At 45.2% G+C, this 15,808-nt stretch overlaps 1 protein-coding gene across 1 annotated transcript in view; it reads right to left on the bottom strand.

The window, feature by feature from the left end:
* LOC134348727 (guanylate cyclase soluble subunit beta-2-like) overlaps nucleotides 1–15,808 on the bottom strand; it is a 54,784-nt gene continuing 38,976 nt past the window's right edge. Inside the window, 2 exon segments of the mRNA XM_063052532.1 lie at nucleotides 1–152; nucleotides 15,005–15,201. Of these exon segments, the coding sequence (XP_062908602.1) occupies nucleotides 1–152; nucleotides 15,005–15,201 (349 nt within the window).

The following is a 15,808-nucleotide window of genomic DNA, read 5'->3' as shown; positions in this document are numbered from 1 at the left end:
TTACAACATGACACAGAACTCTGACTTTCCATTTTCCACATTGAGATGCTCCTCATTATTCAGGTCCAGTCCTGACTTTGCTCCAGCCTCTTCCCTAGACTCTGCACTATTCTCTGGGCTCTTGTTACACTTGGATGTGCTGACCTCTCCACCTTCATAATGAAGATAAAAATATGATCACAATCATGTTTAACTCAAATTGTAAGTCAAATACTCATGTTACATGTGCTGAATTATTCAAAGGGAGTAGCAGCTGGAGTAGGCCATTCTGATGCTTTAAGCCTGCTCTGTTTTTCATGATCCTGCCCAACTACAACTCCCACCCTCCCCCCATATCCCTTGATACCTTTGGCCTTTAAAGCCAAATCTTACTCTTTCTTGAATATAGAAACATAGAAAATAGGTGCAGGAGTAGGCCATTCGGCCCTTCGAGCCTGCACCGCCATTTATTATGATCATGGCTGATCATCCAACTCAGAACCCCGCCCCAGCCTTCCCTCCATACCCCCTGACCCCCGTAGCCACAAGGGCCATATCTAACTCCCTCTTAAATATAGCCAATGAACTGGCCTCAACAGTTTCCTGTGGCAGAGAATTCCACAGATTCACCACTCTCTGTGTGAAGAAGTTTTTCCTAATCTCAGTCCTAAAAGGCTTCCCCTCTATCCTCAAACTGTGGCCCCTCGTTCTGGACTTCCCCAACATTGGGAACAATCTTCCTGCATCTAGCCTGTCCAATCCCTTTAGGATCTTATACGTTTCAATCAGATCCCCCCTCAATCTTCTAAATTCCAACGAGTACAAGCCCAGTTCATCCAGTCTTTCTTCATATGAAAGTCCTGCCATCCCAGGAATCAATCTGGTGAACCTTCTTTGTACTCCCACTATGGCAAAGATGTCTTTCCTCAGATTAGGGGACCAAAACTGCACACAATACTCCAGGTGTGGTCTCACCAAGGCCTTGTACAACTGCAGTAGTACCTCCCTGCTCCTGTACTCGAATCCTCTCGCTATAAATGCCAGCATACCATTCGCCTTTTTCACCGCCTGCTGTACCTGCATGCCCACTTTCAATGACTGGTGTATAATGACACCCAGGTCTCGTTGCACCTCCCCTTTTCCTAATCGGCCACCATTCAGATAATAATCTGTTTTCCTATTTTTGCCACCAAAGTGGATAACTTCACATTTATATATTATTGATTTGGCCTCAACTGTGTTTGTGGTAGATAATTTTATAGTTTTCGTGGGTATTTAAGCACAAATCACAGAATTAATTATCAGCTGCACAATATCAATTAGAATAAATTAAGCAGGGGTTTCCAGCCTGGGTCCACAGAGCCTTTGCTTAATGCTATTGGTCCATGGCATAAAAGAAGTTTGGGAACCCTTGATTTATAGGAAGTAGATAAAGAAAATGAATGCTTTTTATTTGATTGAGTTAGCCAAGTGAGCAGTGGAATTGTATTTAGAAATGGAGCAGAACAATATTAATTGAGTTTCAAACAGCAATAATAACTTGCATTTGTTAGATCCTTTAAGGTAAAAATCCACAATAGCCTCACAAGAGCCAGATCAGACAGATTTAACACCCTACCGCATACATTAAGACAGCTGGCTAAATAGCTGAATTTTAGTGCAAATATTAAAGGTGGTAAGAAGATTGAGTCATTTAGGGAAGGAATTTCGTGTTCCAACTCTAGGCAACTGAAAACACTGCTTCTTCTGGTAGAGTCGTGCACAACTAGCAGAAGTGTTCAAGGACATCTTCAATCTCTCACTGCTGCAGTTAGAAATTCCCACCAACTTCAAAAGGGCGACAATCGTACCAGTGCTCAAGAAGAGCAGGGTGAGCTGCCTCAATGACTATCACCCAGTTGCACTCACATCTACAGGGATGAAGTGCTTTGAGAGGTTGGTCGTGGCCAGAATTAACTCCTGCCTAAGCAAGGACCTGAACCTGCTGCAATTTGCCTATTACACCAAAAAGTCTACAGTGGATGCTATCTCACTGGGTCTCCACACAGTCTTGGATCACCTGGACAATAGCAATGTCTACAGAAGGCTGCTGTTTATTGAATACAGCTCAACGTTTCAGACCATCATACCATCAGTACTAATCAGCAAGCTTCAAAACCTGGGCCTCTGTACCACCTTCTACAACTGGTCTCCTGGTGAGGAAGTCAAGGATCCACAGTCATTGCAAATTGGAAACAACAACTCCTCACTGACAATCAGCACTTGCACTTCTCAAGGATGCCTGCTTAGCCCACCACTCTACTCTCTCTATACCCACGACCATGGCTAGGCACAGCTCAAATGCCATCTATAAATTTGCTGATGACACAACTATTGTTGGCAGAATTTCAGATGGTGACAAGGAGGCATACAGGAGTGAGATAGATCAGTTGGTTCAGCGAAGTTGCTACAACAACCATGCACTCAACATCAGTAAGACCAGGGAATTAATTGTGGACTTCAGGAAGGGGAAATCAAGGGAACACACACCAGTCCTCAACGAGTGATCAGCAGTTTCAAGTTCCTGGATGTCAACATCTCTGAAGGTCTATCCTGGGCCCAACATATTGATGTAATTGCAAAGAAGCCATGACAGCGGCTATATTTCATAAGGAGTTTGAAGAGATTTGATATGACACCAAAGACTCTCGAAAATTTCTACAGATATACCATGGAGAGCATACTAACTGGTTGTCCGGTATGGAGGGGCAACTGCACAGGATCAGAAAGTTGTGAACTCAGCTAGCTCCATCATGGGCACCAGCCTCCCCAGCATTAATGACATCTTCAAAAGACAGCATCTATCAAGGCTACACAGAGGATACTTCAAGGATACTTCTTTTTCTCTGTTCTGTCTTGTTTTGTGGCCCCTTGAGGCCCGTTATTTTTGCATTCTGTTACTGAAGTTAGCATTCCTGCTGAACTGCCTCTACTGCTCCACTTTTGGGTCTGCCTCCTCTACATTCCTTGACAGGATGAGCAAACCCTCTATGGACCCCAGAAGATTATGCTCGCCTGAATAAAGTCATTCTTCAACATGAGCACATGATCCAGAAGCAGCAGGAAACCATTGACCATCTGCTCGCCATTCCCTTCCAGCTCTTCATCTTGATTCAGCAACCCCGTGGCAGTCAACCTGCTCCTTCTGAGCCCCAGATTCTGGTGCCTAAACGTTTCGACGGATCCCCAATATGATACCGCGACTCTGTCACAGTACGTCTTAGACTTTGAACTCCAGCAGTCTGTATCCTACGGAGTGAGCCAAGATTGCCTTCCTCTTCTCTCTCTTGACTGGGTGAGCTCTGACTTCAGCCACGACCCAACCCACCTGAGCCTGTACCTCCAGAACCTAGGATGGTGGAAGGTGGTCCAGTGTACACGGTTCACCGGTTGATGGATTCACATCACCATGGAAGGGTTGTGCAGTACCTGGTCAACTGGGAAGAGTACAGACTGGAGGAGAGGTCTAGGGTACCATCTGGTTACATCTTGGATCCATCATTTATCGAGGAGTTCCACTGGACCCATCCAGATTGTCCTGGGCAGTCAGTGGCTGGCTTTAGGAGGGTGGGTCCTGTTAGGTTCCACCCAGTTAATAGGTGTCACCTGCCCCTCGTTTCTCATTCATCTTCTGCAGCCAATTTAACTTTAGCTCTCATCCATAGTCCTTGTTCCCTCATTGAAACAGTCAGCCTTAACAAGTTGCTCCTAGCCTTCAGTTACCTCGCTGCCTGCTGTGTTTGTTTTTTGTGCCTTTCCGACACTTTGAGCCACACTGCCCAGCAACCCTGACAACTCATTGATCCTAATATAATAATGGGACAAATTACAATATCCAATTAATCTACCAGGTATGTCTTTGGACTGTGGGAGGAAACCAAAGATCATGGAGAAAACACACGTATTCTATGGGGAAGACATATAGAGACCCCTTAAATTGAGCTCCAAACTCCGATGCCCCAAGCTGTAATGGCGTTACACTAACTGCTAACTCCTCACGGCTAGTTATTTTGCAGTTTGTTATTAAGGTTATTGTCATCTGCTGAGTCGTCTCTGCTGCTCTGCTTTTGGATCAAGTCTCCACTGCATTTCCCGACAACGTCCATCATTAAGAGCACCCATCGCCCAGGACATGCCCTCTTCTCATTGCTACCATCGAGGAGGCACAGGAGCCTGAAGACACACACTAAATGCTTTAGGAACAGCTTCTTCCCATCTACCATTACATTTCTGAATGGGCAATGAACCCATGTACACTACCTCAACATTTTTTGCACTTATTTAGTTTAATTTTTGAAATATTTTTCTTACTGGTGTGGGCACGTGGCCAAGTGGTTAAGGCATTCAACTAGCGACCTGAAGGTTGTGAGTTCGAGCCCCAGCCGAGGCAACGTGTTGTGTCCTTGAGCAAGGCACTTAATCACACATTGCTCTGCGATGACACTGGTGCCAAGCTGTATGGGTCCTAATGCCCTTCCCTTGGACAACATCGGTGTCGTGGAGAGGGGAGACTTGCAGCATGGGCAACTGCTGGTCTTCCATACAACCTTGCCCAGGCCTGCACCCTAGAGAGTGAAGACTTTCCAGGCGCAGATCCATGGTCTCGCGAGACTAACGGATGCCTTTACTTTATTTCTTATTGTAATTTATAGTCTTTTTATTATGCATTGCAATGTGCTGCTGCCTCAAAACAACAAATTTCACGACATATTCCAGTGACTTTAACCTGACTCTGAGATACTGGCATTCTAAACCGAATACTTTAAAAATGATTCCCGTCCAAATGAAAATTAACTCAAAACAATTGTTTTTTTTTAAATCCATGGCCTTTTGTCACTTGCGAAATATCAAAAACTTCCATATCTCACCCACAGCCTGTATGGAAGTTTAAAATAAGCAAACAAAGGGCAGCTGGTGGAAATGCTGCCCCACAGCTCCAACAATCTTGATCACTGGTGTGTGTGTGAAATGTGTTGCATGTTCTCCCAGTAACTGCGTGGATTTCTTCAAGGTGATCTGACTTCCTCCTACATCCCAAGGCTGTGCAGGTTAGTGGGTTAATTGGCCACTGTAATATGCCCCTGATGTGGAGAGAATAAAATGGACAAAGGAACTTGATGTTTGCATGATTTGTTTTTTTTCCCCTTCCTTGTGCATCGAATGTTGGCCTTTTATTTTTTTTCTCTTTAATTTGGGTTCTTTCGGGTTTCTTGCTTTGTGGCTACCTGTGAGCAAGCAAATCTCAAAGTTGTATAATTCTTACATCCTTTGACAATAAATTGATGTATTTGATGGTGGCCGTGTAGTTAGAGGGCAAAGGTGCCTGCTTCTGTTCTGGACAACGTCATGACACTATTCATTTTGGAGACTGGGATTTGGCATCTACTGTATATTTGTTTTATTGGCTTTAGCTACTGCAAGTATTAAAGAGGATACTAAACTTCATCTAAGTGTGTCCACAATAGTTTTGACAATAGGGGAGAGAATATGTGGAGTCAAGTAACATGAGAAAGAAAGACCTTTCAGCCCGCATAGTGCATAGCGACCATCAAGCATCCTGTTACACTAATGGTTGTACAACATATCCAACAATGACAGGAAACCTGTGCGGGAGAATTTTTAAAGTGGAAAAGCCACTGCACTGGGGCAGTTCCACTCTCTCAAACTCGGAAGTCCAGGTCTAATGATACAAGTAGTCATTGCAAACTGGGGGTCTTCCTTGGTTGCAGCAGATGACCATGACTAATGCCTTGTCATGCCCTTCACTCTCCACAAAATGTTACACAACTGCCCAGTCCACCAGACTTGACTTTACATGCTAGGTCAGGCATGTCCCTATCTCATTGGGTTTCGAGGCACACCAGCCACCCTCACCGGGTTTAGTCCACCTGTTGAACTGGTGTGCTACAATGTGGCTGCTGTCGCATGCAAACAGCTACTTGGAGCCACGGGCGAGAGCTGACTGTCCAGTGGGGCCAAAAGGTGAGTGAGCTGCCCCAAAATTGACACAACAAGCCCCTTTTCCAGAGGTGCTACCCCTCCCTGGACACCCCATACACCTCACCCTGTTACACAAATCCTGTTTTAGTCTCCACTTTCTCATCAACTCACTGCAAGTTCTACCGCTCACCTACGCACAGGAGACAACTTATGGTAAACAATTACTTAGCAACCCTCGCAGTTTTGGAATGTGGGAGGAAACTGGAGCTCCAAACAGTCGCAAGGAGAACGTGCGAAGTCCATGCAGGCAGCATCCCAGAACCAGGATTGAGCCGGTGTCTTTGGAGCTGAGTGGAACCACTTCACCAGCTGCACCACTGTGCTCTGAAGTTCCATTGCAATGTGCTGGAAGCTCAGTCTTTCATACCACAAAAGAGTTACACCCTGGAAAATCCCTGAGTTTTGGGTTTGGTTATGGCAGATGAGTTTTTGTTACTCTGGACCCTCTCCCAGCTTCTCAAGCCTGTAGGGAGACTGAGCATTCATCCCTTGTAAACTTCACTTCATCAAGGCAACTGTTATCTGCTCTCTAAACCCATGTTAGATCCTGCCTTCCTCTGCCCAAGGTCATTCAGTCTTCCTTCATTCTCTTTGAATATAATTGTTTACTGGCCAAAATTAGCCAAACCTCACGTCTCTGCTCCCACCAGCAACCTGAGCTTTTGACTCTGATTTCATACAGCCCCATCCTGCTGTGCGGTGCTGAATTGGGCAGGATCTGCTCTCAATAGCCTCCTGCCAGATGGACTGAGTCTGCAACAATCATGACGCATACATTTTATTCTCTCCATGTCCTTCTCTATTCCACTGGACTTTACCAGTGAACTGCACACTTGGGGCAATTTACAATGGCCAGTTGACCTACCACTTCATGTGCTTTAAGATGTTGGAGGAAACCAGCAAACTTCACACAAACCAAAGACCAGGATTCAACCTGAATCACCACAGTGCTATATTCTGCTAATCCTTCTCTGCACCCTTGCAATGCTCAGAATTGGTTACAATATGCCATGTGAGGTCTTGTTTAGCTTTATGATGAACTTCTTTCCTTTCCTGTTACAGTTCTCCAGATATAAAGGCCTCCTCCCAAAGCTGGTCCATTCCTTTCTCGTCAATTTTTGTGTCTGCCAATTTTAATATCTCACAAATAGAGATCACAATGTCTCTTGGGACCTATGTCGTTTTGACCTTTTAATAGTTTGGATAATTTTAATAATTACAATCTTACTTACTTTGTGAACAAGTGCTTTGTAATCTGGGTGAATGGCTTAATTGCGAACTACAGTACTGTGTAGAAGTCTTAGAGAGATATATATAGCTAGAGAGCCTAAGTCTTTTGCACAGCATTGTAGTTTTATGCATTGCACTTGTGACGACAAACCAAGTTATCAGAAGATTGGTGCTGATAAGAGAGAAGAGAGAGATTAACGAGAAAGAAACACATTTCAGAGTATTAACAGACCGGTTGCTTTGAATCTGAACTGTTTGAAGTTTTACGGACAGGCGATACCCCAGCAGGGGGATAAAAAGAACAGGTTCGCTAAGGCACGACACACCACGAGATTACGAGATAACGAGACTCTGGAAGAGCGGTGCGCCCCCACAAGTTGGTGGGAGTTTGGAGATCTGGTCGCGGGAACCGACCATAGACGCACAGGGTGAAAAGGTACGATCGGCGGGAACCTGGTGTGTGTGTCCGCCCTTGCCTGGGTGCCGGGTTCACCGCGGAAGAATGGTCGTATCTGGAACGGAGGGGTCACAGTCGGTGACCACAAAAGACATTAAAAGGGTTCGCCCGAAAACTAACCGCGAAGAACATCAAAGGTCTGTCTGAATCAGATTTGCATATTATCTCTCTCTCTCTCCAACGGCACAATAACAATTACTACGAACTGTACTAAGCTGAACTGAACTCTGCGTCACTTGAGACTGATCATTTTACCCCTAGACTGCGATAGAGCTTGATTGATTCCTATTACCTTAATTCTGTGTACATGTGTGTTTTATCATTGCTAACCTGTTGCATTTATATCCTTACGATTAGAGTACTGTGTTGCTTATTTCTTTAATAAAACTTTATTAGTTTCTGTTAACCAGACTCCAACTAAGTGGTCCATTTCTGCTGGTTTGGCAACCCAGTTATGGGGTACGTAACATAAGTGGGGATCTCGTCTGCGATTTTGAACGCCAAATTTGGGACTGGGTAAATTGATTGGGTTAAAATTCCCGAAAGAAAGAAAGGGAAAACAGTAGAAATGGAGATTGAGGAATTTCTAAAGGCGCCAACCTTGGAGGCATTAGAGGATGCCAGGAAATCAGAGTTGGCGACTGTTGCCATACGGTTGAATCTTTTTATGGGGAAGTCGACAATGAGGAGAGCGGAGATGCACAGAGCTATCATAGAGCATTACGTATCTAAAAGTGTGTTTCCCCAAGGGGAGCTGGAGGTGGTATCTATGGGCAAACCTGGTGGAGAAGCAGTACAGCTGCAGATGGAAAAATTGAGACTCGAGCACAAGTTATGTAAAACAGCTGGAATGAGAAGAGAGGGACAGGCAGTTAGAACGAGAAGAGAGAGAGAAGCAGAGGGAAAGGGAATTTGAGCTGGAGAAGTTAAGTATGATGCTAGCGCAGGGGCCCGTGCCGAACCAAGGTGGAGGGTTCAGGGCAACCCAGGAGGTTAGGCTGGATCCCCCATTTGAGGAGGCCAATGCTGATCGTTACTTTCTCCATTTTGTAAAAGTCGCTGCAAGTCAGGACTGGCCGAGGGATAAGTGGGCTGTTTTGCTTGAGAGCGTACTTAAAGGAAAAGCTCAACAAGCTTACTTGGCATTGTCCGCAGAAGATGCCCAGAGGTATGATGTGGTGAAAGACGCGATACTCAGGATTTATGAGTTGGTCCCGGAGGCATACCGGCAGAGGTTCCGGAATGTGAGGAAGCACGTACTTAGAGTTTGCCCGTGAGATGCAGATGTATTGTGAGCGTTGGTGCGCCTCGAAAGGGGTCAGTGGGGATTATGACAGACTGCTACAGCTAATACTGATTGAGCAGTTTAAAGATTGTGTCCCTGAAGGTATGAGGCCCTGTCTAGATGAGAGAGAGGGAGAAACCTTAGCCGCAACTGCTAAGTTAGCGGATGAATACGCGTTGACACACAAAGCGAAGTTTACCCCGAGTAAAAGCTACCGGAAGGGTAGTCAAGAAGGCGGACAGAGTCCGCCGGAAAAGCCAGAAAGTAAGCCGGGGACTAGCGAGAAGGATAAGGAAGACCGGGAGCAGTTTGGTAGGAAGTCTCCTGGGGTCATATGCTATAATTGTGGGAAAGCCGGTCACTTTGCGTCCAGGTGCTTTGCCCCAAAGAAGGAGATGGGGAAAGGAAAAACAACGGTTCCAACTGGCTGTATTGAGCTGGCAAACAAACCGCTAGGGGAGAAGAGGTCTGATAATGTTCAGGAAGGGCGCGAGAAGTTTATCTCGGCCAGATTGGTGTCAGTGAAGGAGGGGTTAAACCCAGTTCCAGTACGGATCTGGAGAGACACTGGAGCTTGTCAGTCATTGATCTTAAAGAGTGTGTTAGACTTTAGTTCAGAGACCCAGACTGGGGAGGTCAGGGTGATAAAAGGGCATTGGGAAAGGGACTGAAGCAGTACCTTTGCACCAGGTACACCTAAAAAGCGACTTGGTCTCCGGACCGGTCACGATGGGGGTGAGGCCCGAATTACCGATGGAAGACGTGGAGGTCTTACTCAGTAATGACCTTGCCGGCGGAAATGTGTTCTCAACAGTAAAACTGACAAGCCAGCCTGCCAGCATTGAGACCCCGTCCATGGACTCACAGGTTTATCCCGTTTGCGCAGTGACTTGGTGCATGTCCAGAAAGGCTGCTGAAGCGAATGTAGATTTAGCTGAGACGTTTTTACCAGCCTTGTACCAGAAGGGGTTAGAAAGTGAGAAGGGGCATAGTGAAACGGAAGTTGAGGTAGACTTATCATTAGCAAGGAAGGAATTTATACAGGCACAGAAGCGAGACGAGGAGCTGATGGTTTTGATGGAGACAGCTCTCTCTGAAGCAGAATTAAAAAGGGAGCCAGTGGGCTATTATGTGAAGGAGGGAGTACTAAGGAGGAAATGGAAACCAAGTACCATGCCCGCAGATGAGGAATGGGGGGCGGTGCCGAAAATTTATGGGGATGAGATTCTTAACCTGGCCCACAAGATACCCCTCGGTGGACATTTTGGGGTGAGGAAAACAGTCGATAGAATCATGAAAGAGTTTTACTGGCCACACAGGAGGAAGGATGCTACTGACTATTGTAGACATGAGCTAACACAGTTACAGGCTATTGATATGCTAACAGCTTACCACGATAGGCAAGCGGACCTAGTCGGTGTTATCACGAAAATTAATGAGGCTAGGGTGCCACCTGATAAGGGGAAAACCCATTTTGAAAAGATAAGTATGGTGCCAACCAGATGGGAGAACTCTATTGTTTTGGCCAACTTTGCTGATGAGTTCTCTCACTTAACCCCCGAACAGAGCGAGCCGCTGAGAAAGATAATTAACCAGCACGCACACGTATTTCCGGATGTCCCGAGGCGATGCAAAGAGCCGGGACATGGTGTTGTTGTCACATCAGGTTAGCCTAGTAAGCAACACCCCTATAGGATGATTAATTCAGTGACAAAAGGGCTAAGGAACGCAGAAGCGTATGTTGACGATTTAGTGGTCTGGAGTGACACGTGGGAGGAGCACATTGTGGCAGTAGAGGAACTGTTTAAAAAGCTGTTTGAAGCCAGCCTGACAGTGAACCTCACAGAAAGTGAATTTGGCCACGCGAAGGTCACTTATATGGGATTTGTGGTAGGACAGGGGCAGCTGGCACCGATGCAGGCTAAGGTGCAGGCTATCTCTGAAGTCCCCAACCCGACAGACAAGAGAGCCCTGAGTAGGTTCTTGGGGATGGTGGAGTACTATCGGAAGTTTTGCAAAAACTTTGCGGATATTACCCTCCCTCTTACTAAACTGTTGCCAAAGAATGCGAAGTTTGTGTGGGGCGACCTTTGTTATATTTGTCCGGGACGGAAACCACTAATAATTTACACTGATCACAGCCCATTAGTGTTTTTGGCCACTATGAAGGATAAAAACAAAAGGTTGCTAAATTGGAGCCTGGTCTTAGAGGATATTAAAATAAACACATATAAAAGGAACAGAAAGTGTGATTGCTGACTGTCTGTCAAGGTGTTGAAAACTTAAGGTTCTCTGTATTAGCCTTATAGCTGATGACCCTGTATATTAGTGTGTACCTAATAATGTATTCATGCTCATAATTTTTACCCCTGGTAAAAATCCTTTGAAGGATAGGGGTGTGACGATAAACCAAGTTATCAGAAGATTGGTGCTGATGAGAGAGATAAGGGAGACAATGGAGAAACATTCAAAATGCTAATAAGAGAGGAGAGAGATTAACAAGAAAGAAACACATTTCAGAGTATTGACAGACCGGTTGTTTGAACCTGAACTGTTTGAAGTTTGATGGACAGGCGATACCCCAGCAGGGGGATAAAAAGAACAGGTTCGCTAAGGCACGACACACCACGAGATAACGAAACCCTGGAAGAGCGGTGCGCCCCCACAAGTTGGTGGGAGTTTGGAGATCTGGTCGCGGGAACCGACCATAGACGCACAGGGTGAAAAGGTACGATCGGCGGGAACCTGGTGTGTGTGTCCGCCCTTGCCTGGGTGCTGGCTTCACGGTGGAAGAACGGTTGTATCTGGAATGGAGGGGTCACATTCGGTGACCACAGAAGACATTAAAAGGGTTCGCCCGAAAGCTAACTGCGAAGAACATCAAAGGTCTGTCTGAATCAGATTTGCATATTATCTCTCTCCCCCTCTCTCCAACGGCACAACAACGATTACTGCGAACTGTACTAAGCTGAACTGAACTCTGCGTCACTTGAGACTGATCATTTTACCCCTAGACTGCGATAGAGCTTGATTGATTCCTATTACCTTAGTTCTGTGTACATGTGTGTTTTATCATTGCTAACCTGTTGCATTTATATCCTTACGATTAGAGTACTGTGTTGCTTATTTCTTTAATAAAACTTTATTAGTTTCTGTTAACCAGACTCCAACTAAGTGATCCATTTCTGCTGGTTTGGCAACCCAGTTATGGGGTACATAACACACCGTACTGCTACTGCAAAAAAAGCAAACAAATTTCATGACATGTGGGTAATGGTAAATGTGGGTCTGATATGGGTGCCTACTGAGAGTGGAAAGAGGGCAGGGAAAGGGGAATCATGGTTGGGAAAAGGAGAAGGGAGATGGGAGGAGTGGGTAAAACCAGAGAGACATTCTATAATGATCAGTAAACCAACTGTTTGGTATCAGATTACCTTGCCTGGTATCCCAGGGCTGGGTGTGTCTGTATCCATGCCATGCCCCGCCTCTGGCACTCCTCTGCCACCTGTCCCACACCCCTTCCGCAGCGCTCCATTCTTGCTATTTCCAACATCCTTTGCTCCCACCAGATTTACAAACTCACTCTCCACTCCACATTGAAAAATACAGTACTGTGCAAAAGTCTTAGGCACCCTCGCTGTAGGGAATATAGCTGTATACACTGTATTGTATGTGTGTAACGTATGTGCAAATTACCAGAAAGTGTGCAGCCACTTGCAGGTTCATCCTCACTGTCAGCATATTTCATAGCAACAATGGTTTTGCAATCTTCATCGTCATTATTGAAGGGATTGAAGGCAGATAAATCCCCAGGGCCAGATGGTCTGCATCCCAGAGTGCTTAAGGAAGTGGCCCAAGAAATAGTGGATGCATTAGTGATAATTTTTCAAAACTCGTTAGATTCTGGACTAGTTCCTGAGGATTGGAGGGTGGCTAATGTAACCCCACTTTTTAAAAAAGGAGGGAGAGAGAAACCGGGGAATTATAGGCCGGTTAGCCTAACGTCGGTGGTGGGGAAACTGCTGGAGTCAGTTATCAAGGATGTGGTAACAGCACATTTGGAAAGCGGTGAAATGATCGGACAAAGTCAGCATGGATTTGTGAAAGGAAAATCATGTCTGACGAATCTCATAGAATTTTTTGAGGATGTAACTAGTAGAGTGGATAGGGGAGAACCAGTGGATGTGGTATATTTGGATTTTCAAAAGGCTTTTGACAAGGTCCCACACAGGAGATTAGTGTGCAAACTTAAAGCACATGGTATTGGGGGTAAGGTATTGGTGTGGGTGGAGAATTGGTTAGCAGACAGGAAGCAAAGAGTGGGAATAAAGGGGACCTTTTCAGAATGGCAGGCGGTGACTAGTGGGGTACCGCAAGGCTCAGTGCTGGGACCCCAGTTGTTTACAATATATATTAATGACTTGGATGAGGGAATTAAATGCAGCATCTCCAAGTTTGCGGATGACACGAAGCTGGGTGGCAGTGTTAGCAGTGAGGAGGATGCTAAGAGGATGCAGGGTGACTTGGATAGGTTGGGTGAGTGGGCAAACTCATGGCAGATGCAATTTAATGTGGATAAATGTGAAGTTATCCACTTTGGTGGCAAAAATAGGAAAACAGATTATTATCTGAATGGTGGCCGATTAGGAAAAGGGGAGGTGCAACGAGACCTGGGTGTCATTATACACCAGTCATTGAAAGTGGGCATGCAGGTACAGCAGGCGGTGAAAAAGGCGAACGGTATGCTGGCATTTATAGCGAGAGGATTCGAGTACAGGAGCAGGGAGGTACTACTGCAGTTGTACAAGGCCTTGGTGAGACCACACCTGGAGTATTGTGTGCAGTTTTGGTCCCCTAATCTGAGGAAAGACATCCTTGCCATAGAGGGAGTACAAAGAAGGTTCACCAGATTGATTCCTGGGATGGCAGGTCTTTCATATGAAGAAAGACTGGATGAACTGGGCTTGTACTCGTTGGAATTTAGAAGATTGAGGGGGGATCTGATTGAAACGTATAAGATCCTAAAGGGATTGGACAGGCTAGATGCGGGAAGATTGTTCCCGATGTTGGGGAGGTCTAGAACGAGGGGTCACAGTTTGAGGATAGAGGGGAAGCCTTTTAGGACCGAGGTTAGGAAAAACTTCTTCACACAGAGAGTGGTGAATCTGTGGAATTCTCTGCCACAGCAAACTGTTGAGGCCAGTTCATTAGCTATGTTTAAAAGGAAGTTAGATATGGCCCTTGTGGCTACAGGGGTCACGGGGTATGGAGGGAAGGCTGGGTTCTGAGTTGGATGATCAGCCATGATCATAATAAATGGCGGTGCAGGCTCGAAGGGCCGAATGGCCTACTCCTGCACCTATTTTCTATGTTTCTATGTTTCTATATTATTATATTGATCTGCAATTTGAAGAACAGGGTAGGGTTGAAACCATTAATTACTGATTATGATGTTCACTGATGTAAAAAGAGATCTTTGTCTATTCATTTCGGGATTCTGGCGAGGCCAGCATTTACTGTCCATCTCTAATTGTCTTTGGGAAGGTGGTGGTGAGCCACCTTCTAAACTGTGATCTACATTCATCACGGTTTCCAATTAATCAGTGATTTTTGAGCAATATCAATGCCTGTAAATCTATTCTGAGGTATTAGGAAAAATGCATTTTATAAAATGCCATTTTTACAATGTTAATGAAGAGGCCTTAAATAGAGAAAGAAAGGCAGGTGGATTAATTCCATATGGATGCAGTACATGTTGCTTAAGTATTATCTCACCGTAGTATCTTTGAGATGATCTATGGACTAAGTGTCAGATACGAAGTTTCAGGATGATGGAAGTTTTGCATTTTGCTAAGGCTCATGGTATTCAAGGCCAGTACAAGTCTGATTATTTATTCAACTCCTGCTGCTGAAGAATCCGTAATGTGTTGGAGAAAAATATGTTGGAGCTCTATTGCCTCTGTGTACAATTTTCAGAAGTATGTCAGCACCGTTACGCCTCCAGTTAAACTCACCGTTATGGGTTGATTTCCCCTTGCTGCTCTCAGCAGTTTCGTTCGAATTCTCTCCATTGGCTGTCAATGGCTGTCCCATAATTTCTTCCTCTGTGGCACCCAGGTTCTGGACAAGGAAGTAGGTGATCATCTTTCCTTTACCTTTCACTGTAATCGCCCCCCTTTCCTCTATTTCAAAACCTTTCTTCTGCAGTGCTCTGTAAGAGAGTACAGTGCTGTTACAACAATTTGTGTTGTTAGATGACCCTTATGTACATATTTTACCAGGAATGATGGACTTGTGATTTTACGGTGCTCCTCATGACTTTTGGATGTTCCAAAGTAGTGTAGTCATTCATGAGAACTGCCACATCTAACGTGCAGACATTACCATTCCATAACCACCAATAACATGACCAGATAAACTATTTCAACAGTGCGGAGGAAAATGCAGTAGCCAGAAAATGAGGAACAACTTGTTTCTCTTTAAATAATTCTGTAAGGGGTATTATGTGGTAGAAGACTTAAGATCAAAGATGCACAGCTGGCAAGAATTGGAAGAGGACTGTGATTGCAGAAGTACAAATGAGCATGGGAAATAGAAGCAAGAGTGGGACTTTAGCTCTGGTGTTCAATAAGATCATGGCCAACCTTCTACCTCAACTCCATTTTCCTGCACGTTTCTCTGTAGCCCTTACTCACAGTACCCTAAGATCTCTCAATCCCAATCTTGAAAGTAGAAGACAGCAGAACCGGAGAAGATGAATGTGATGAGGAGGATAAGCCCACGAAAGGATTTGAGAAAATTGAAGCTTGAGGCTGTGT

This window comes from Mobula hypostoma, chromosome 6 (assembly GCF_963921235.1).
Source record: "Mobula hypostoma chromosome 6, sMobHyp1.1, whole genome shotgun sequence".
In the NCBI taxonomy this organism is placed as follows: domain Eukaryota; kingdom Metazoa; phylum Chordata; class Chondrichthyes; order Myliobatiformes; family Myliobatidae; genus Mobula; species Mobula hypostoma.
Note: the sequence above shows the minus strand (reverse complement) of the source record. Positions and strands in the feature narration are given on the sequence as shown.